The sequence below is a fragment of the Salmo salar genome, chromosome 11 (genome assembly GCF_965601325.2).
Source record: "Salmo salar chromosome 11, fSalSal1, whole genome shotgun sequence".
NCBI lineage: Eukaryota > Metazoa > Chordata > Actinopteri > Salmoniformes > Salmonidae > Salmo > Salmo salar.
In genome coordinates, this window is record NC_138301.1 from 9,395,001 (window position 1) to 9,419,836 (window position 24,836).

The 24,836-nt window shown below is 41.6% G+C and overlaps 1 protein-coding gene across 2 annotated transcripts in view; it reads left to right on the forward strand.

The window, feature by feature from the left end:
- Positions 1-11,830: 11,830 nt before the first annotated feature.
- LOC106561929 (CD151 antigen) overlaps positions 11,831-24,836 on the forward strand; it is a 56,750-nt gene continuing 43,744 nt past the window's right edge. The window contains exons 1-2 of one of the 2 annotated variants that reach the window (XM_014126335.3): positions 11,831-12,252; positions 21,407-21,503. In XM_014126335.3, coding sequence (XP_013981810.1) covers positions 21,408-21,503 — 96 coding nt within the window. In that variant the 5' untranslated portion in view covers positions 11,831-12,252; position 21,407. Of the gene's footprint in view, positions 12,257-21,406; positions 21,504-24,836 lie in introns of both variants that reach the window. The other variant, XM_014126336.3, reaches the window with a different exon arrangement.

A 24,836-nucleotide genomic window follows, 5' to 3' on the forward strand; every position in this document is an offset into this window, starting at 1 on the left:
TTAGCTCTTGGTGAAGTCATTCGGAAACATAATGTTAACTTTCACTGCTATGCGGATGACACACAGCTGTACATTTCGATGAAACATGCTAAAGCCCCAAAATGTCCCTCCCTGGAAGCCTGTGTTTCAGACATAAGGAAGTGGATGGCGGCAAATGTTCTACTTTTAAACTCGGACAAAACAGAGATGCTTGTTCTAGGTCCCAAGAAACAAAGAGATCTTTTGTTGAATCTGACAATTAATCTTGATGGTTGTACAGTCGTCTCAAATAAAACTGTGAAGGACCTCGGCGTTACTCTGGACTCTGATCTCTCTTTTGACAAACATATCAAGACTGTTTCAAGGACATCTTTTTCCCCATCTACGTAACATTGCAAAAATCTGAAACTTTCTGTCCAAAAGTGACGCAGAAAAATGTATCCATGCATTTGTCACTTCTAGGTTCGACTACTGCAATGCTCTACTTTCCGGATACCCGGATAAAGCACTAAATAAACTTCAGTTAGTGCTAAACATGGCTGCTAGAATCTTGACTAGAACCCCAAAATTTGATTATATTACTCCAGTGCTAGCTTCTCTACACTGGCTTCCTTTTAAGGCAAGGGCTGGTTAAGGTTTTACTGCTAAACTACAAAGCATTACATGGGCTTGCTCCTACCTATCTTTCTGATTTGGTCCTGCCGTACATAACTACACGTACGCTACGGTCACAATACTCAGGCCTCCTTACTGTCCCTAGAATTTCTAAGCAAACAGCTGGAGGCAGGGCTTTCTCCTGTAGAGCTCCATTTTTATGGAATGGTCTGCTTATCCATGTGAGAGACGGAGACTCGGGCTCAACCTTTAAGTCTTTATTGAAGACTCATCTCTTCAGTAGGTCATATGATTGAGTGTAGTCTGGCCCAGGAGTGTGAAGGTGAACGGAAAGGCACTGGAGCAACGAACTGCCCTTGCTGTCTCTGCCTGGCCGGTTCCCCTCTCTCCACTGGGATTCTCTGCCTCTAACCCTATTACAGGGGCTGAGTCACTGGCTTACTGGTGCTCTTCCAAATGTCTGAATAAAAATCACAGTTAGTGCAGAATGGTGCTGAAGGGGGGGTTCGCCCAGGGAGCCATACAGGCTAGGACCGCCACTGACTATGTTGCATGAACATCCAGGACAGTATCATTGAGTGGTCCAATCATACGCATCTTAAATCAGTCTGTTTTTCATTTCCCAAAATATGAATACCCTAAACTGGCCTAAATGTGACATGACATGTGTGGATGTAGAGCTATAAGGCCATGTCTAGACTTGACAATTCATGCAGCTTTAGTATTCTGATCATAGCGCTCTGATCACGGAATTCCGAACGTCATGCATCTACACCTATATTTAAAATGTGTCTACCGCGTCCAGATTCCCTTTTCCCGCACTATTTTCAAATGCCAGTATGCATTCTACAAATGGTGGAATAGGCTAAATATGATAATAACACAACAACTGATGGCAGTAGCTAACTACTGTAGCTAAATAGCCAGCTAACCTATGTAGCTAGCTAGCAAGCTAGCAATTCTAAAGGGATCGCTACAGGTTAGCATAACTCTAGCCAAACAAAACTTTTTTTTTCTTCTAAATATTCGCTAGTATTTGAGGCCAGCAAACACATTCCTCACACGCTAGGAACGTTTTTCCCAGAGAGATTAGTTGGCTAGTTGGCTACAGTAGTTAGCAGTACCTATCAGTTGTTGTTGTGTTATTATTGTTATATTTAGCCTATTCCACTGATGACGTCGCCCACTGTATGCGCTTTCGATAGCCTGATTGCATCCAGACTGAGGAGAAATCCGCACACAATGCGTCCCTGACCAACTCCTGATGTGGTCAGCCAGATCTGAACACAAATCAGACCACAAAGCGACTTTCAGACCTGTCTTTTCAATGCAATCTTCGTATTCTAATAGCAGATGTCGCATGTAAGTGTCAAATGTAAACACGTGAGATACATATATGGCAAATACTTTATGTTGACGATTTGGCCCTAAATATTCCATGGCTGACAAGATACAAATAACAAGAACTGGCATCATATTTGGGTCTAAATTATGCTGTATTTCCGTAGGTGTGTACAATACTTTAGGTGTGCCTGATTTGGCTTTCCAGGCACAATAGCACCCATGGGATAGTTCTAAAAGTGCAAACCCTCCCCATCCGACACTGACACCAGGTAAGCTAAACCAAGTGCACCTAAAGTAACTGAAAAAAAATAAAAAATACAACTGACCCAGGTCTGATTGGCACTGTCTGTCAAAACTAAGATAACTTCTTAACAGGGTTGGTTTAGGCGCCGCATACTGTAACTTAGTTAAAGTAAACTGGCCCATCTCGACACAATTAACAAGGCCTGACCTTTTGCACCTTGTAATTGTCACTTGTCTGGTCTGAGTGGCACAATGGCAACCTCACCGCCGCTGTCACCCGCTGGGTGTGTTTCACACAGGTGAAAGGATTGTGACTGTGCGTTAAGCTGCCCAATGCCATGTTCCCAGAAGTAAGGCCCTGTCCAATACAGACACCGGGGCCTCAGAGACTCAGTCATGCTGCAACCAGTCATTTCTGTAACCAGTCATTGCCATTGCCAGTCATTGCCTTTGCCAAGACTAGTCATCGCCAAAGCTAGTCATCGCCATGCAGTCTAGTTTACTTCCACCATGGGAACTGGAGTTATGGCCTTGAGTGTTTCGACTTAGTGTTTAGTGCCTAAATTGGATGCCCCATTGAAGGGGAGAAGTAGTCCAGAAGTGGGAGCTTTCTTTTTTTGACTGACGATTAGGCAATTCTTATATCTTTCTCCTGAAGTGTGCACTCCTGCACTCCTCCCCACACATTTAAAATAATTGGATTGGTGTAGCTAGATAGATTTCCTCCACCATATTTCTTACACCAGTTTCCCTTCAAAATCCATTAACGGAAGTGATCAAGTGCTGAAGATCACTGGGACTCAGAGATGGTCTGCTTCATGCTATAGCATGGCCTACTGGATTAAAACCATTGACCTAGCCTAGGCCACTCCAGCTACAGGAGCAGAGAAGCCTAAACATAACCATGACCCCATTGACCTATACATTAGTTAACCCTTTAATCAACGCCTTCTGTTAAAATGTGCAACATAATGATGATGTTGGCATATGACCTCTTACTTTACATAGTCATGACATTCAGTACAATGATACCTAGAGTAGTGCTATTTAACTAGGATTTACGCTGTAGTCTTGCATTCACTCTGCCTGGGAATCAAGGCTTCCAGTGTCGTGGCCTCCAAGAGTAATAATAAAGACTACACTGGGCTATTATCTGGTCTGAGTTCTATCCATCACCGATTGACTGCTTGGCATAAATTGTGATTTAAACTGGTATGTTGCTGGCAGCAGTGGGACCAAGTCCACAGGCCACAATCAACAGCCTGATCAACTCTATGCGAAAGAGATGTGTCGCGCTGCACGAGGCACGCCAGATACTGACTGGTTTTCTGATGCACGCCCCTACTTTTCTTTTTAAAGGTATCTGTGACCAACAGATGCATATCTGTATTCCCAGTCATGTGACATCCATAGCTTAAGGCATAATGAAGGTATTTCAATTGACTGATTTCCTTATATGAACTGTAACTCAGTGAACTCTGAAATTGTTGCGTTTATATTTTTGTTCAGTATAATAAGCCATTTCAGCATGGTATACCATGCCTATGACTTCACTCTACAATTGTCACTGAGGCTTCATGACCACTAACTCTATTGCCTCGATCAGACCAACAGCGTCATTGCATCAATGCTGCGTAAAATAAATATGTACATTTGTAATCCAACATTTTTACTGGATATGTATGCAACAGAAGTTCAACATTCACCTTTTGCTACTACTTCTGTCAAATCTACACATACCATTTGAATACGTTGGATAAATCCAACGTATGCACCACACAGAACTCTGCAATGCAATGCTGCAAAGGCAAACACAGCGTTCCATTGAAAATGAATATACTTCTGATGTACCAAAACGCAATGACGCTGTTGGTCTGATGAAGGCGTATCTGTTTGTCTGTCAATTAGTCATACGTGTTTTTTACACAATGCCTGGATTTTAACCTTTATTTATAGCTTTTCATGACACTGTCCCGTATTCTTTTCAGACAATTGCTTTCGTTTTGTGGTGTAATTCTCATTTCTGGATAAGGCTTAAAATACAGGATAACATTTTGCTATATCACATGATTGCGCAAAACACAGGGCCCTAGTCATATCACTCTTGGCCAGTCAAAAGCTGCGTTTACACAGGCAGCCCAATTCTGATCTTTTTCCCAATTAGTGGCAAAATAACCAATCTGATGGGACAAAAGACCAATCAAGTAGCACAAGATCAGGATTAGGCTACCTGTGTAAACAAAGCCTAATTGGTCTTTTGACCAATCACATCAGATCTTTTCAAATCAGATCTTTTTCGGAGCTGATCTGATTGGTCAAAAGACCAATTAGTGAATAAAATATCAGAATTGGGCTGCTTGTGTAAACGCAGAGATGTCTGCTTGTTGAGTAGACAGGCAGCATCCACTGTCTCTGTCTCATACTGATACAATCAACCAATTTACTGAGTGTTGGTGCTACTGCAGCTTGTGGCAAAGCCAGGTAGAGTACTATAGTCCTTACACTTGCTGTGATGGCATCCTGTGAGGCTGGCTCACTGTCCCAACAAACTTCCTAATGATTCCACATGGACTTTAATGACCTGAGACGCAATCGACATATTTATAGCCTCACACTGTGGCATGTGTGATGTGGATTAGGACTAGTTTCACACACTGAAGACTCTAGGCCAAGCCTTGCTGGTCCGATGCACAAACTGTTGCTATAGTTGTAACCTAGTAAACTGACTCACAGTAGCACTTGAACAGTGACATAGTCTAACTTCCAATAAACTGTGCCCAAGAATAATAATAGGCTGCACTTTGTATCATCATTATAATTTTATACATACGGAAGGTTGACGCCATAAGACAAAGATTGTCATTACATATTTGATGTATTGATTTCATTTATTTTCCCTTCTGATTGGAAGATGAATAGCAACTCTCATTCAAACAACCAAACATTTGACTGTGTAAATAGGGAGCCAAAAGCTGCTGGTTACAAGCCAAAAAACAAGCCATCTAGCCAAGCCAAGTAAGGTTTACTATTGTCATTGTGCTGTTAAACTATGTCGATGTATACTGAACAAAAATATAAATGCAACAATTTCAAAGATTTTACTGAGTAACAGTTCATATAAGGAAATCGAAATAAATAAATTAGACCCTAATCTATGGATTTCACATGACTGGGTAGGGGTGCAGCCATGGGTGGGCCTTGGAGGGCATAGGCCCACCTACCCACCTACTTGGCAGCCAGGACCACAGACTGGGGAACAAGGCCCAGGCAATCAGAACTAGTTATTCCCCACAAAAGGGCTTTACTACAGACAGAAATAATCCTCAGCACTCCCCAAACCTCCCCCTCTTGAGACAATCCCGCAGGTGAAGAAGCCAGATGTGGAGGTCCTGGGCTGGCGTGGTTACACGTGGTCTGCGGTTGTGAGGCCGGTTGGACGTACTGCCAAATTCTCTAAAACTATGCTGGAGGCGGCTTATGGTAGAGAAAATAACATTACATTCTCTGGCAATAGCTCTGGTGGACATTCCTGCAGTCAGCATGTCAATTGCACACTCCCGCAAAACTTGAGACATCTGTGGGATTGTGTTGTGTGACAAAACTGCACATTAAAAGTGGCCTTTTATTGGCCCCAGCACAAGGTGCACATGTGTAATGATAATCTTGTTTAATCAGCTTCTTGATATGCCACACCTGTCAGGTGAATGGAGGATTTTGGCAAAGGCGAAATGCTCACTAACAGGGATGTAATCAAATTTGTGCACAACATTTTAGAGAAATAAGAGTTTTGTTCATATGGAAAATGTCTGGGATTTTTTATTTCAACTCATGAAACATGGGAACACTTTACATGTTGCATTTATATTTTTGTTCAGTTTAGTATATTTGAGTTAGTTAGGCCAACAACCTTATATTGACATTGTACCTGATAATGATGCTGTCAAATTTTGCTTTTCGGCTTCTGCCGTGTTTTCAAAGCCTTAGCAACAAAAAGATTGTGAGGGCTAGGTAGTTAATCTCCTTAAGAAGCAACCTGACAGCTTGTTGTCTACAGGAAATGGTGAGCAGTAGTGTCAAGTTTAAGATATTCTGAAAAGCACGATATTGAAATTAAAACACATGATAAAATGAAGCTAGTACCTGAAATGTCCCTTTTTGAGATGTTGAAGATTTCTCTACGTGGCGTCTACCCACGCGTAATTCTCTCCAAATTACGCAAGCTCTCCCGACCATCCACAACACAGCAGTACACAGACCATTGGCACATACGCCACCTCCGCGTCTCCCTTGGTGACAGGTTTTTTCCGCGCTACATCCATAATAGAAGGGCGTGATTTTTTTGTCCAATGGAACAAACCTCTGCAGCCTTTTTCTATTGCAAACATATTGCGCTCCAAATGTAATAGGCAAACACCCTAGGCCCTTTTGTATTGCAACAGGAACAATTTGGCTATTATCATTTAATAAATTAAAATTAAAGTAAGATAAACAAAAGGGTATCTTCATGGGGATTTCAAATGTGATTTGGTATTTAAAGGTCTGTTTGCAAATATCTAAAACGTCATATCCTTACATTTCAGATGATGCTGACAGTAACTTTGCATATATAGCCGGCCCGATATACAATATTACGGTAATACATAACATGAAACCGACCCAAAGGTAAACAATTGCCATCTAGTGGTAATACAACGTTTAGACTTGACGATTAGTAGGCTGTGTACAGTGCATTTAGCGTTCAAACATTGTTGCACATAGGAAATAAGTTACCCCATTTCAAGTCAGTCTAATTTTACAATAAAACAAAACAGTCAATCTGTCTCTTTCGAAATTAAATGAACATAGAGCATAATGATATGATATGGGATGTCAGCCTATAAAGAAAAAATTATGTGCACAAGGTCAGTCCCAATAATTATGAAGATGCCATCATACTCAGTTCCAACTGTTGGCTCCCATACCCGCTTGTATCATTTTCTTTATATGGTTAGGTGCATATGCTTTTTCGACTGATAGAAATGCATTTTGTGTTTGCCTGCTTACTTTTAGTATATCATTTATTTGTTTTATTTTACCTTAATTTAACTAGGCAAGTCAGTTATGAACAAATTCTTAATTTCAATGACGACCTAGGAACAATGGGTTAACTGCCTTGTTCAGGGGCAGAACAACAGACCTTGTCAGCTCGGGGATTGGATATTGCAACCTTTCGGTTACTAGTCCAACGCTCTAACCACTAGGCTACCTGATAGTATATAATATTTTGTTACCTTTTTGAAAGATCATAAATCAGTTGCAAGCAATTTCCATGTAAAATGACCCATTAGCACCAACACGTGAAGTTCCTAGGAGCATGTCAAATTTGGGTGTCAAATGAAGGCTACGAGTCTATATCATTAATAAATGAAGAAATATACATTTTTCAACCATTTTCCATCCTAAAAATGTGGAATAAGCAAAGGCTTTGATTTCTGGTCAAACAGATGGAAACGGGGTCATAGAAAACATCTACCAGAAAAAGTATATACATTGCATTCAGAAAGTATTCAAACCCCTTCCCTTTTTCCACATTTTGTTACATTACAGCCTTATTCTAAAAAGTCAGTTTTCCCCCCTCATCAATCTACACACAATACCCCATAATGACAGAGAAAAATCTGGTTTAGAAAATTTTGCAAATTTATAAAAAAATCAAAAACAGGATAATGAAAGTCAATTAGTTATAGTGTTTTTACTGATATCAATTTTGTTTATAAATTAATTAGTGATTAAAACTCAAACCAAATCGGTAATCGAATTTCCAAAAAATCTGTAATGGAATATCTGCAGTTAAATTGGCTACAATGGGAAATCATAGTAGTCACAAACCACAGTTGTATTCACAAGTTTGGACAGCACAGTACAATAAAATACTGCAAAGTAGAGATCAGTAAAGAAAAGTAGAGTGTAGTTCAGTACAATAGAGTAGAGTTCAGTACAGTACACAGCAGAGCACACTGGAGTTGAGTACACTATAATGTACTGAACTCTACTGTACTGTTCTGTGCTGTACTAATCAAATCAAAATGTATTTGTCACATGCGCTGAATACAATGAGTGTAGACTTATCCGGGAAATGCTTTCTTACTAACCCTTCGCAATGATGCAGACTTAGAAAATAATAATGAAAAGAAAAATTGTGCTACACTGAACAAAACTAAAACACAACATGTAAAGTGTTGGTCCTATGTTTCATGAGCTGAAATAATAGATCCCAGAAATGTTCCATACCGACAAAAAGTGCATTTCTCCATTGCCAAGATAATCCATCGACCTGACAGCTGCGGCATATCAAAAGCTGATTAAACAGCATGATCATTACACAGGTGCACCTTGTGCGGGGGACAAAAAAAGTGCAGTTTTGTCACACAAAACAATGCCACAGAAGTGTGCTCTTCTTGGATGAATCCCGGTTTCAACTGTACTGGGCATTGTGTGGGCGAGTGGTTTGCTGTCAACGTTGTGAGCAGAGTGCTCCATGGTGGCGGTGGGATTATGGTATGGGCAGGCATAAGCTACGGACATCGAACACAATTGCATTTTATTGATAGCAATTTGAATTCACAGAGATACCGTGATGAGATCCTGAGGTCTATTGTCGTGCCATTCATCCGCCGTCATCACCTCATGTTTCAGTATGATAATAATAATAATACATGTTGCAAGGATCTGTACACAATTCCTGGAAGCTGAAAATATCCCAGTTCTTCTATGGCCTGCATACTTACCAGACATGTCACCCATTGAGCATATTTGGAATGCTCTGGATCGACGTGTACGACAGCGTGTTCCAGTTACCGCCAATATCCATCAACTTTGTACAGTCATTGAAGAGGAGAGGGACAACATTCCACAGGCCACAATCAACAGCCTGATCAACTCTATGTGAAGGAGATGTGTCGCGCTGCATGAGGCAAATGGTGGTCACACCAGACACTGACCGGTTTTCTGATCCCTTTTTTTTGCAGGTATTTGTGAACAACAGATGCATATCTGTATTCCCACTAATGTGAAATCCATAGATTAGGGCCTAATGAATGTATTTAAATTGACTGAGTTCCTTATATGAACTGTAACTCAGTAAAATCTTTGAAATTACAGGGAATACCAATACCAGATCAATGTGCAGGGGCATGAGGTATTTGAGGTTCGGCTATTTATCATTTTTATGGCTTACTGTTTGCTGGACGGCAGCAGAGTGTACAGTATATGGCTTGGGTGGCAAGCGTCTGATACCGGCTGATACAGAGGTCCCGGATGGCAGGGAGCTCGGCCCCAGTGATGTACTGGGCTGTCTGCATCCCCCTCTGTAGCGCTTTGCGGTTGAGGGTGGTGCATTTGCCATACCAAGCTGTGATGCAGCCAGTCACAATGCTCTCGATGGTGCAGCTGTAAAACTTTTGGAGAATCCGATGGCCCATGCCAAATCCTTTCAGCCTCCTGAGGGGGAAGAGGAGTTGGTTGAGACTTCTTCACGACTGGGCAGGTGTGTGTGTGGACCATGTTAAGTCCTTAGTGATGTGGACAACAAAAAACAAAGCTCTCGATCAGCTCCACTACAGCCCTGTTGATGTGAATGGGGGCGTGCTCCCCCCTCTTTCTCCTGTTGTCCATGATCAGCTGCTTGGTCTTACTGACATTGAGAGGTTGCTGTCATGACATCCCACTGGCAAGTCTCTGACCTCCTCCCTGTAGGCTCTCATCACCGTCGGTGATCAGGCCTACCACTGTCGTGTCGTCAGCAAACTTGATGATGGTGTCGGAGTTGTGCGTGGCCACGCAGTCAGGGGTGAACAGGGAGTACAGGAGGGGACTGAGCACACACCCTCGAGGGGTCCCCGTGTTGAGGGTCAGCGTGGCGGATGTGCTGTTGCCTATCTTCACCACCTGGTCCATCCAGTCAGGAAGTCCAGGATCCAGTTACAGAGGGAGGTATTCAGTCACATGTTCCCCAGGTTGGTGATGAGCTTGGAGGGGACTATGGTGTTGAACGCTGAGCTGTAGTCAATGAACAGCATTCTCACATAGTTATTTCCTCTCTTGTCCAGGTGGGAGAGGGCAGTGTGAAGTGCAATTGAGATTGCGTCATCTGGGGATCTGTTGGGATGGTATGCAAATTGGTGTGGGTCCAGGTTGTCTGGGTTGATGGTGTTGATGTGTGTCATGACCAGCCTTTCAAAGCACTTCATAATTATAGACGTGAGTGCTACAGGATGATAGTCATTTAGGCAGGTTACCTTGGAGTTCTTAGGAACAGGGACAATGGTGGTCAGCTTGAAACATGTTGGAATTACAGACTGGGACAAGGGGAGATTGAAAATGTCCATGAAGACATTTGCCAGCTGGTCTGCGCATGCTTTGAAAACGCACCCTGGTATTCCGTCGACCACGGCGGCCTTGCAAGTGTTAACCGGTTTGAAAGATGTACTCACATTGGTCATGGAGAGCGAGATCAAACAGTCATCCGGAACTCAGTGGCTTTCACGCAACACTCAGTGTTGTATTCCTTGTATCGAGCATAAAAGGCATTTTGTTAATTTGAAAGTTCTGCATCACTGGGCATCTGACGGCCAGGTCTCTCTTTGTAATCCGTTATCGTCTGCTAACTCTGCATGAATCCGGATGAATCCCGGAACATGTCCCAGTCTGTACTAGCAAAACAGTCTTGTAGCCTTGCATCTGCTTCATCGGACCACTTCTGTATTGAGCTTTTGTTTGTAAACAGGAAGCAGGAGAATATAATCATGGTCAGATATGCTGAAGGGAGGAGGAGAGAGGGCCTTATATGCGTTTCTGTGGGTACAATAAAAGCGGTCTAGAGTTTTAGTGCCCCTAATGGCGCAGGAGACGTGTTGGTAAAAATGAGGTAGAACAGATTTGACTCCCTGCATTAAAGTCTCCGCCCACCAGAAACACTGCTTCTGGGTGAGCGGTTTCTCGTTTGTTTATACAGTTTGTTGAGTGCCAAAGTGGTGTTGGCTTGTGGAGGGATGTATACAGCCGTGATGAATATGGATGACAACTCTCTTGGTAGATTAAAGGGTCTGCAGCTTACCATGAGGTATTCTATATCAGGTGAGCAAAAGGTTGTGATTTCCTTCACAATGTGTTTATGAAGAGACACACTGTACTCTACTTTGCTGTACTTGGATGTCCAAACTTGTGAAACATAGATGTCTATCATTGGGTCAGATTTGGTCCGAACCAGACCAACCAAATTTGGTCTTGTTTGGGGGCAGAGCTCATTAAAATAATAGCCAGTGTGTAGAATAATACCCAAACATGCAAAGGAGGATATTGCATATTTTTACCTTTGTGTACCTATTTAGGATACATCACCATTAAGAGAATGATATTCATAACTATGCATTTCTGTGTAGTATAAATCAGGGACCCATGATGAAATTCAGTTACCTCAATTATGTTACTTGGTGAAAATCCAGTTCACTTACTGTAGTACAATAAGCAAAATAGATTTTTTCAAAGTCAATGTGTCATGTCATAGCCAGCGGACACCCCATTCCTTCTGCAGACATCCTTGAATCTTAATTCAGAGCAGATATTTAACAGAGTTTTCAGAAAAACGTGTACACACAGAATGGGGTGTACAGCTCTTCCAGTAAATATGTTTAACTAACATTTACAGTGAACATTATTAAAAGTAGTCCTTGTGCACAGAGTTGTAGCCTATGGTTTGTTAAACTTTGAAATCAATGTTTTTTGTTTGGCATACCTTTAAGTGAAAACTCTGACTCTCAGCGCAAATCCGTTTCCCGTTCGCAAAGCAGAAACCAGGAACAGAACTGCCCCAGGGCAGGAAAAAAAAGCAAGGTGATTGGGGTGGAGTCGACACGACCTACTACTGTTCAGTCACAGACTCCAGTGGACTAGCTACTCACAAGTTTAGTATTTTGCCCTTCCCCTCTTTGGTTTGGACAATTGAGGGAATCCCTGAAGAATAGAGTTTTAAACGTCTCTATCTATTATTTTGGATACGTCAACGTCTTGCTACTTGTAACAACACAGCCGCAGGTAGGTAGGTACGGAGCAGCAGCTTCACGCTTGTTACTTTGTAAAACATTAACATGTTCGACAGCCACAATGTTGCAATTCACAGAAAAGTCCATTTAAACGTTCCGTTTTGGGTTATAAATAACCAACCTAATTCCTTTTTATTTTAGTGATGCCAAGCAGGGTTTAAATGTCCATTTGAACGTATTGCTGCGGGAAAGTGATTGTTGTCTAGCTAGCATGTAGGCTAGGTTAGCTCACAGGAACACAGTAATGATATATTATTTGTGAATCGGAGATACGCAGTCAACTGCTGTGATTAGGTAGGCCAAATATTCTCTAGAACAGGGATCATCAACTAAATCTCCCCCTGTCAGACTTGCTTGTTAGTGGAGATTTCCGCTCGTCACTCCGTTGTCAGTTTAGCCTACATTTCACTCATCTTAGTAGCACAAAGCATTTTATGTGTGTGTCCTTCAAGGCAGCTGTCAATGATCACGTTAGGCTGCGTTTCATTTAATTTTTTTTATGTCGGTTTGATCGCAAGGGAGGCACTAGTAATGTCTCCAGTTTTCGGTTTGGCTATTTGTTTCAAGTGTATTAGTCTATAAATAAATCTCGTCATCTCTCCCATGTCTTATTTGACTAGTAGTTGTTCTGAAATGTTTATTGCTTGCCTACATTTGACTCCCTCCTCTATGGGCGGAACGTATAATTCGTAGACTGCAAATTGACCGCAAAAAGCCCAAACGGATATAATATTTGACTAAAACATTAAATCATTTCAAACCTTGCTCACATTTTGTATATGGTCACATACAGTGCCTTGCAAAAGTATTCACACCCTTTGGAATTCTTTCCATTTTAATGTGTTACAAAGTGGGATAAAAATGTATATTATTGTCTTTTTTTTTGTCATCAATCTACAATGTAATGTCAAAGTGTAAGATTTTTTTGTTTGTTGGTGGGGTAAATACACAATTCATAAGTAAAATATTGTCGTTGTGTAAGTTTTCAGCCCCTTTGTTTAGGCAAATTTAAATTAGTTCAGGAGTACAATGTGGCTTAACAAATACATTTGAATCCCGCTATGTGACACAATAGAATGTGAAGAAATCCAAAGGGTCTGAATACTTTTGAAAGGCATTGTATATCTCTCTATTATGCGTGGTAATACTTTGGAATAGATTTCCAAAATAAAAATATGAGAACTTGGGGGGCCAAATAAAATCACCCGCGGTCCGCCAGTGGTGGAACTTTAACTTTAACTATTTTCTTTTGTTCTTTGTCATGTAGCCTATTTAGTATGACAGTCACAGTTGCATGCAATTCAAATGCTATGGTAATTTATGGAGTTTCAATGAGGTGTTTCATTTGAATTCCCTACAACCCCCATCAAAATAAATATGTTTAGAATTGTTAACAAACTATTGTACAGTACAATAAGTATCAAATCAAATTTTATTTGTCACATGCGCCGAATACAACAGGTGTAGACGTTATAGTGAAATGCTTACTGACAAATTCTTAACCAACAATGCAGTTTTAAGAAAAATACATAAAAAAATAAATTAAATTAACAAATAATTAAAGAGCAGCAGTAAAATAACAATAGCGAGGTTATATACAGGGGGTACCGGTACAGAGTCAATGTGCGGGGGCACCAGTTAGTTGAGGTAATTGAGATAATATGAACATGTGGGTAGAGTTATTAAAGTGACTATGCATAGATAATAAACAGAGTAGCGGCAGAGTAAAAGAGGAGGGGGACAATGCAAATAGTCTGGGTAGCCATTTGATTAGATGTTCAGGAGTCTTATGGCTTGGGGGTAGAAGCTGTTTAGAAGCCTCTTAGACCTAGACTTGGCACTCCGGTACCGCTTGCCATGTGATAGCAGAGAGAACAGTCTATGACTAGGGTGGCTGGAGTCTTTGACAATTTTTAGGGCCTTCCTCTGACACCGCCTGGTATAGACTTCCTGGATATCAGGAAGCTTGGCCCCAGTGATGTACTGTGCCGTACGTACTACCCTCTGTAGTGCCTTGCGGTCGGTGGCTGAGCAGTTGCCATACCAACCAGTCAGGATGCTCTCGATGGTGCAGCTGTAGAACCTTTTGAGGATCTGAGGAACCATGCCGAATCTTTTCAGTTTCCTGAGGGGGAATACATTTTGTTGTGCCCTCTTCACGACTGTTTTGGTGTGCTTGGACCATGTTAGATTGTTGGTGATGTGGACACCAAGGGACTTGAAGCTCTCAACCTGCTCCACTACAGCCCTGTCGATGAGAATGGGGGAGTGCTCGGTCCTCCTTTTCCTGTAGTCCACAATCATCTTCTTAGTCTTGATCACGTTGAGGGAGAGGTTGTTGTCCTTGCATCACACGGTTAGGTCTCTGACCTCCTCCCTATAGGTTGTCTCGTCGTTGTCGGTGATCAGACCTACCACTGTTGTGTCATTGGCAAACTTAATGATGGTGTTGGAGTCGTGCCTGGCCGTGCAGTCATGACTGAACAGGGAGGACAGGAGGAGACTGAGCACACACCCCTGTGGGGCTCCTGTGTTGAGGATCAGTGTGGCGGATGTGTTGTTACCTACCCTTACCACCTGGGGGCGGCCCGTCAGGAAGTCCAGGATCCAGTGGCAAAGGGAGGTGTTTAGTCCCAGGGTCCTTAGCTTAGTGATGAGCTTTGAGGGCACTATGGTGTTGAACGCTGAGCTGTAGTCAATGAATAGCATTCTCACATAGGTGTTCCTTTTGTCCAGGTGTGAAAGGGCAGTGTGGAGTGCAATAGTGATGCTTCATCTGTGGATCTGTTGGGGCGATATGCAAATTGGAGTGGGTCTAGGGTTTCTGGGATGATGGTGTTGTGAGCCATAACCAGCCTTTCAAAGCACTTCATGGCTACAGACGTGAGTGCTACGGGTCGGTAGTCATTTAGGCAGGTTACCTTAGTGTTCTTGGGCACAGGGACTATGGTGGTCTGCTTGAAACATGTTGGTATTACAGACTCAGACAGGGAGAGGTTGAAAATGTCACTGAAGACACTTGCCAGTTGGTCAGCGCATGCTCGGAGTACACATCCTGGTAATCCGTCTGGCCCTGCGGCCTTGTGAATGTTGCTCGCTGTTCTGATTTCTAGAAGCTGTTTTCGGTCATAAGACACGGTGGCAGAAACATTATGTTCAAAATAAGTTACAAATAACGTGAAAAAACATGCACAATTGGTTACGGGATCACAAAACGGCAGTCATCTCCTTCAGCGCCATTTCTTAATATGCCAGTGGTTTGCAAAATACCCCAAAACCGATGTATTAATTATTATAATGGCTTTCATTTATCTTTAATCTAATTAATAATAGTTTGACTAAACACGTATAGGCCTATAGCCAATATGAAAGTATACGAATGTGAAGGAACATGGTTTGTCAAGTCCTAAACATGTCTGGAACTGGAAGGGTTCAAGGCCTTCAAATACTTGAATGATCTGTCATGCACAGGAGACAAGTCAGTGATTACTCATTGGGGGTAAGTTGTGAGCCTATTTCATACAGGTATGGTATGTCTGGGGTATTTCTGCTCGTCAGCGGTCTTGTATTGAGCGGTAGGCGACTCAGTTAACATTTAAGGAAAAAGGGGATTTCAGTGTTCCAAATTTGAACATTCATGTACGTTTCCAGTGTTTTACCCTGTGTATTGAAAGAGCCTTTTGATTTTGTATGTCTCAGTTTAGGAATTTAAATTGGACCTCATTAGTGCATTGTGCTCCTCCTGTACACATGTGTTTTCTTTACTCAGCTGCACCATTTATGTACATAATACAAGGATGAGTTCCTGTCAAAGGTTTGTTTGAATTTAATCGACAGGGACACACTAAAGGGGTCCACCCTAACAGATGGTCAACAGACACAGGGCAGGTTCAGTCGACAGACCCCCACACAAATATAGGTCCTGCACACACTGTAAAACCATGAATGCTTGATGAAGTAACCTCCATTGTCTGCTAACGCCAAATGTAAGCATGGTGTGCTTACTTAATGATTTGCTGGATATGGAGTTCTCTATATTAGATGCCAGAAAAGTTATTCCACCAGAAATAGCTTGGGCTACTGTACGTCTAACATTTTGTTTTTGGACACACACAAGTGTAATAGGGATGTTAATGTCAGCAAGTCCTATTCATGCCCACATCATTTTTTGTGGGCCATGTGTGACTATTTTTCTTTTACTTTACCTATTTTCTTTTGGTGACCATGAGCTCCTTTTGCCTGTGGATATAAACTCTGTATGATCTCACGGGTTTTATGCTCCTCAACCCAGCTGAAAGGGCATCCACAGACACGAATGAACTCAATGACTAAGCGTGTAACTCATTGGGGTGTTGACTATATATGTTCGGGCCAACTTTTGATCTCATATATCGAGAGATAATGTTATAGATATTGGCTTTTCTAAAATAAATCCCAAAATATTATTGGTCACATGAATGAAGTATGCCCTCTCAACAGTAAAAGACGGTAATGGTCGGATCATGCGGCATGAGAACGCATGACGCTGCTGTGCTCAGTGTTCTAGTGAATATAAGCCCATTCAAACAGTTCAGTACAGCACAATGCAAATGCGTCTTCATTCTACAGCTGTTGTTTGCTTTGTAACCTCTTCCCTTTGCTGGCCGGCAGTAGCCTGTTACAGTAGGCTCGAGAAGGCTGTCTTGCATTTGTATTAGTGTATGTGTGTGTGTGTGTGTGTGCGCGCATGAGTGGTGTAGAGAAGGCAGTGAAATTACAGTAGAGAAGGCTCTTATATTAGTATTACAGAAAGCTTAGACTAGTACACTCTGGTACGGCCTGTGTGTGTGGGAGAGACAGACGGAGGAGGAGGAGAGGGCAGGTCAGGACTTGACTGATGAGTTAAAGGTGCTGTGTGGTCAATCCAACGTCTGCTTTGGCCGTGCAGCATTTACGGTGATACGTCCTAGGCAGAAGTCACGGTATTCATACTTCTTGCGCTTCGGAGCAGCGCAGAGATGTTGTGAAGGAAGTTGTCATGAAGGTGAGTTTGTGTTTATACAGGACCTTCCGCCCCTACCTACCGTCAAACAATCATGTCAATGCGGAGCCCTCCGCGTTGTTACAAAATTTGGGAGGCGCATGGCGATGCGGTACGGAGCTGAATTTGGCCTTTGCATGCCTCCGGAGGCTCCGCAATTGCATCACACCCTCCATACGGAGCATCGAACTTCATTTTCGGATCAAGCATAAATTGTCTCGTAGCCTGAAAGGTTGGGTAGAGAGAGGATTATGTTATGTTGAAGTCGGAAGTTTACATATACCTTAGCCAAATACATCTACACTCAGTTTTTCACAATTCCTGACATTTAGACCTAGTAAAAATTCCGTCTTAGGTCAGTTAGGATCACCACTTTATTTTAAGAATGTCAGAATAATAGTTGAGAGAATTTTTTTCTTTTCAGCTTTTATTTCTTTCATCACATTCCCAGTGGGTCAGAAGTTTACATACACTCAATTAGTATTTGGTACCATTGCCTTTAAATTGTTTAACTTGGGTCAAACGTTTCGGGTAGCCTTCCATAAGTTTCCCACAATAAGTTGGGTGAATTTTGGCCCATTCCTCCTGACAGAGCTGGTGTAACTGAGTCAGGTTTGTAGGCCTCCTTGCTCGCACACACTTTTTCAGTTCTGCCCACACATTTTTTTATAGGATTGAGGTCAGGGCTTTGTGATGGCCACTCCAATACCTTGACTTTGTTGTCCTTAAGCCATTTTGCCACAACTTATGCTTGGGGTTATTGTCCATTTGGAAGACCTATTTGAAACCAAGCTTTAACTTCCAGACTGATGTCTTGAGATGTTGCTTCAATATATTCACATAATTTTCCAGCCTCATGATGCCATCTATTTTGTGAAGTGCACCAGTCTCTCATGCAGCAAGGCACCCCCACAACATGATGCTGCCACCCCTGTGCTTCACGGTTGGGATGATGTTCTTCGGCTTGCAAGCTTCCCCCTTTCTCCTCCAAACGGCCAAACAGTTCTATTTTTGTTTCATCAGACCAGAGGACATTTCTCCAAAAAGTACCGTCTTTGTCCCCATGTGCAGTTGCAAACTGTAGTCTTGCTTTTTTAATGGTGGTTTTGGAGCAATGGCTTCTTCCTTGCTGAGCGGCCTTTCAGGTTATGTCGATATAAGACTCGTTTTACTGTGGATATAGATACTCTTGTACCTGTTTCCTCCAGCATCTTCACAAGGTCCTTTGCTGCTGTTCTGGGATTGATTTGCACTTTTCGCACCAAGTACGTTCATCTCTAGGAGACAGAACGCGTCTCCTTCCTGAGCGGTATGATGGCTGCGTGGTCCCATGGCGTTTTTACTTGCGTACTATTGTTTGTACAGATGAACATGGTACCTTTAGGCTTTTGTAAATTGCTCCCAAGGATGAACCGGACTTGTGGAGGTCTACAATTTCATCACTAAGCTCATGGCCCTGGGTCTGAACCCCTCCCTGTTCAACTGGGTCCTGGACTTCCTGACGGGCCGACCCCAAGGGGTGAAGGTAGGCAATAACACCTCCGCCACGCTGATCCTCAACACTGGGGCCACACAGGGGTGTGTGCTCAGCCCCTTCCTGTACTCCCTGTTCGAGAGACAGCCTACAGGGAGGAGGTGAGAGCCCTCGCGGAGTGGTGCCAAGGAAATTACCGCTCCCTCAACGTCAACAAAACAAACGAGCTGATCGTGGACTACAGGAGACAGCAGAGAGTGCAGTCCCACCATCGACGGGGCCGCAATGGAGAGGGTCAAAACTTCAAGTTCCTTGGCATGGACATATCTGACGACCTGAAATGGTCCCTTCACGCCTCAGAAGGCTGAAGAAATTCTGCTTGGCCTCTAACTTCTACAGATTCACCATTGAGAGCATCCTGTCTGGCACCGGTGTCACAGGAAGGCCAAGAAGATCATCAAGGACCTCAGTCACCCGAGCTACAGCCTCTTAACCCCGCTACCATCTAGAACAGGTATGCAACCCTAGTCCTGGAGTGCCGCAGGCACTTCATGTTTTTGATTTAACCGAGCTAGAAGATTAGGCGTGTTGAATTTAGGCAATTACTGAACTGATCAATTGGCTCAGTTGGGAACAGAACCCGGTTTCAACCGGTTCCAAGATTAAAGTGATCACTGCACACGGACAACTGCAGCTGGTGGATCACTTCAGAGTTCGTATCTCCACCATAATCAAGATGTCGGATGGACTGCAGCTATGCCTGACACAAAGCTCTATCGCAGACATGAAAAGAGTGGAAATTGGACGTTATTGCACCTGGATACAATGCACCTCATTTTGGCCAGATATTCTGCTTACTTACTTCCCTAAAGTGACTCAGACTCGACTACTATTCCCCTGTTACTTTACTTCAGAGATTGGAAACCACTAGCCTAGCTACTTGTTACTTTGTTTATGTCCTGTTGTCTTGACTTTCTTTGTTGAAGTCCAATAGTAAGACGCTCCTTCATCCCGCCTCTTGTAATTATCAATCTTAGAACCACGAAGCAGCTTATCAACGGCTTACACACAATATGGAAGACCTTTTGCGCTAGAACGAAGTGTCTTTTATTGAATTTTTTTACATTTTACATTAAAGAAATGTATTTGGCAATTCAATGCAGAGACACCAATGGTCCCTCTCTGATAAATAAACATTGTTTGTAACGCATTTTAAAAATACAGAAACCTAAATACTGTCTTGGTTAGCGTTACTGACAAATGTCCAGGCAAGTGTTATAAAGGGCCCAGAAGTGTTTTTGGGTCAACTTACTCTTTAAGCCCAGTTTGCATTGAAACGTTGGGATAGTGTGTTGATATCCCTAACATTTTAATGAACACAAGCATACATGTATTTTTGTTAAGATTTAAGTTGATTCAAACACAAACTACAGTTATGCATATTATGCATCTAACCATCTGCCAAGATTAGGAACAATTAGAAACTTCTGTACTCCAAGACGTTTGGAGTGGATAGGTAGTAGTTGATGCAGAGAGAGAAGAATTAGATCAGGGTTCAGGGAAATCAGGGATAGAAGACCTACAAGTGGTGGACAAAAATGCAAACGAATGAGGGACAAGAAGATGACTATTGGATGACAACGCATGCACTTTTCCGGGTGATTCTGTTTTTACCTTTGTAACTGTAGAGAGGGAGGTGTGTGTGTGTGTGTGTGTGTGTGTTATGGTCTTTGTGTATGGCCTCTTATCCAGAAAGTATTTATTTTTACCAAGCAATAACACCCAATTCAACTAATAATTTCTTGATTTAAGTCTATGATTAGTTGAATCGGATGTGTACTGGTTGGCAAGAACAAAAGCCTAAGTCCACATTGATCTCTGCGGATACGATTGGACCCTGTTATGAGTGCTACTTTCATGATAAAAGTACTGATCAGTTTTTTTTTTGCTTTAGAATATAATCTAATTGTACATAAGAAATGTCAGTTTAAGTTTTGAACATTTGGAAATTAATTCAAATAGATTATTTAAGAGGTGGGCTTATTTGGAACACCCATGGGTTTAAAGCCCATTGCTGACTTTTCATATATTATTATCAAATATTTGTATGTCTTATTAAATAATATTGTAAGTAAAGGCACAACTTCCCATGAGGGCAGTATATATTTAAAAATAGATTTTGGTTGGCTTAAAAGGCACTCTTATACCCTATATTGTTCCAAACCTTGTCTAAAAATAAGCTAAATCAAAAAGGTCACTTTTGTGCTATTAATAATAATACTTTTTATATTGAATAAATCAAGTTGACATGTTTTATTTCATAATATAGACATACTTCATATTTTAGAGTATAAATAAGGACGCCAAGATGTTGTTCCTACCATGTATGGTTCACGGATCATAGGGCCTTAAAGGAGGCCTGTATATGTCAAAAAAGGGATTTTCTCAATAATGTTCTGTGATAGAAATGTAAAAAGCATGTTAAACATCCATACTCCAATAAAGTTTTTATTTGAGAATTGCCAGAACGATCTGTGATAGCAAAAATAGGATTATTCTGTGTCTGGGGAAACTGGCCCTAAAAGAAACAACAACGGATATAAGGTTAACTGTTTGAATATTTTCAAATCCACCTCTCTCTTTCTCCTACAGCATGGGGGCACCAGCAACAGCGTACGACGAGAAGAAGGAAACATGCGGGACCGTCTGTCTGAAGTACCTCCTATTCACATTCAACTTCCTTTTCTGGGTGAGTCTGTCTGCCTGCATGTGACTTTCATGCTGGGAAGACAACCCCTCTGAGAAATATGGTCTTTTGTATCTTTCCGGTGTCCACAGACCAACACAACACCACCAGGTATTCCATCCCACGTTCCCTATCACACAACTGTGCTCCCCAGCCCGCTAGACTGAACAGCTAGTCAGCCACACTGGGGGGAATCCACTGGGAAATTGAGATTCCACCGGGAAATCTCAAATTCTACTACAGTTATGATTCTCTTCCTTTACAATGTTGTCAGTGTCAAGATAACATTATGTCGGGGCGATATTTAAGTTGGCAGCAGCTACTGTATTTCCTCTGTAAAATCTTATTTAATATATCTTCAGACAGTATTCACACTCCTTGATTTTTGTTGTTGTTACAGCCTGAATTTAAAATCGATTCAATCGAGATTATGTGTCGCTGGCCGACACACCAATACGCCATAATGTCAAAGTGGAATTATGATATTGGACATTTTTACAAATATATTAAAAATGAAAAGCTGTAATGTCTTTAGTTAAGTATTCAACCCCATTGTTATGGCAAGCCTAAATAAGTTAAGAAATAAAAATGTGCTTAACGTGTCACATAATAAGTTGCATGGACTCACTCTGTGTGCAATTATAGTGTTTAACATGACTTGTGAATAACGTCCCCATCTCTGTACCCCACACATACAATTATCTGTAAGGTCAAGCAGTGAATTTCAAACACAGACCAGGGAGGTTTTCCAATGACCCGCAAAGAAGAGCACCTATTGGTAGATGGGTAAAAATATAAAAAGCAGGCATTGAATATCTCTTTGAGCATGTTGAAGTTATTAATTACGCTTTGGATGGTGTGTCAGTTCACCCGGTTACTAGATAGATACAGGCGTCCTTCCTAACTCAGTTGTCAGAGAGGAAGGAAACCGCTCAGGGATTTCACCATGAGGCCAATGGTGACTTTAAAACAGTTACTGCGTTTTAATGGCTGTTAGGTTCTAATTAAAAAGAGTAAAAAAAACTCACGGACAACTATGAAAGGCTCAGACCAAGACATATTCACACAAGTGCTGGTATTTAACCCGTTCTCCTATGCTGTCTCCCCTTACACATCTGAACAGCAATACACCTCTGTTGCTTGGCAGAACTTTAGTGATATCTGTTCTTCCTCACTTCATCTGACCTGACCAAGTTCCTCACTACTCCCCAACTCACAGCTGTCCTGTTGACTTGTACCAGACTGTTGCCATTCTCCTTCCCATAGGATCCCTGATGTCTTAACAATACCATATTCTGACAGAACCCATCACCGTGATAGGAGAAAACTGAGGATAGATCAACAACATTGTAGTTACTCCACAATAACATCCTAAATGACAGCTTGAAAATAAGTAAGCCTGTACATAATAACATGCATCCTATTTGCGAGGCACTGAAGTAAAACTGCAAAAAAAATGTGGCTAAGAAATGTACTTTGTCCTGAATACAAAGCGTTACGTTTGGCGCAAATTCCACACAACACATCACTGAGGACCACCCTTCATGTTTTCAAGCAGTGTGTTGGCTGCATCATGTTATGTTCATGCTTGTCATCGGCAAGGACCAGGGAGTTTTTTGGGGGGATAAAGAGAAATGGAATAGAGCTAAACACAGGAAAAATTCATAAGGAAACCTGGTTGTCTCCTATCCAACAGACACTGGGAGACAAATTCACCTTTCAGCAGGACTTAAACCACAAAAAAATGAATAATGTGATAATATTGTTCAAACCAGGTGTGGAAAGCTCTTACAGAGTACCCAGAAAGACTCACAGCTGTAATCGCTGGCAGAGGTGATTCTAATATGTATTGACTCGGGTGTGAATACTTATTTAAATGAGAGATTTCAGTATTTCACTTTCAATAAATTTGCAAAAATGTCTAAAAACATGTCCTCACTTTGTCATTATGAGTTATTTTGTGTAGATGGTTGAGAAAAGAATACATGTAATCAATTTTGAATTCAGGCTGTAACACAACTCAATGTGGGATAAGTCAATGGGTATGAATGCTTTCTGAAGGCACTGTATATATTTATATTTAGGCAGTTTTCAACCGGAGAATATTTTTTGGTGATTCAGTTCCTCTTTAATCTTCAAATGGTATTGATATTAAGCACTGTGTGTCCAAGACACTATCTTATTAAGCATGCGTTTATGCTTGTCTAAAATTACCTTTTACTTCCAGTGCGTATGTGTGTGCCAGGAGAGAACAACTGCCCCCCCCTCATTTAAGGCATCAAAGTTCTAGGCCGACCGCGGTATTGCAGGCATTGTTTACAGAAAACACGATCCCCCATAATAGTGAATGAGAAAATGGCAATCTTCTGTACATATTTAAAAATAATTTAAGACAATCATGGTAGCAATAATTGCTTCTATTACATCAGGTGTATGTCCTTGAACAGATTTTATTTTAAAATCGCACACTGAAGAAGTTATAAGGATAATTTACTTTCCAATACTAGCCTGCAGTACCCTAGTCGGCCTTGAACTTGAGATACACAATGAGAGGGGGCAGCACTGAGCTAGCCTGCAACGTCACTTACTGGAGTTTCTCAAACCGCACATGTTATGTATCTATGAGACGACATCTTAACCCTACTTCAAATGTGCAATTGAGACTTCACGTAGGAATGAATTGTCACGTGATTGATGACTTTGACTATTCCTATATACAGTCGTTGGTGTGTGCGTGCGTGCGTGTAGGTATGCTCATGTGATTTCACATGCCCAGTCATGTGAAATCAATAGATTAGGGCCTAATGAATTGATTTCAATTGACTGATTTCCTTATGATTTGTAACTCAGTAAAATCTATACTGTATCTGTAAAACAACTGTTTTATGACAGTTTTTGTAAGTGTGCTCCATTTAAATAATAATAATAATAATAATTTAAATAAATGTACCGGTAGCCTACAGACTTCACGTGTGTAGCTTGTTATTGTTGGTCACCCTGGGGAAGAATGTGCCAATTGGAAGCTGGAGATGATTAGGTGGCCATGATGATATGAGGGCTAGATTAGGAATTTAGGGAGTCAGGACAGATACACATTATTGTGTGTGTGTGTGTGTGTACACGCATACACACACATTATTGTGTGTGTGTGTACACGCATACAGTCAAACGTTTGGACACGTCATTCAAGGTTTTTTTTTTCTTTTTACTATTTTAGAATAATAGTGAAGACATCAAACTATGAAATAACACAAAGGGAATTATGTAGTAACCAAAAAAAGTATTGTTGGCTGCTTTTCATTCACTCTGCGGTCCAACTTATCCCAAACCATCTCA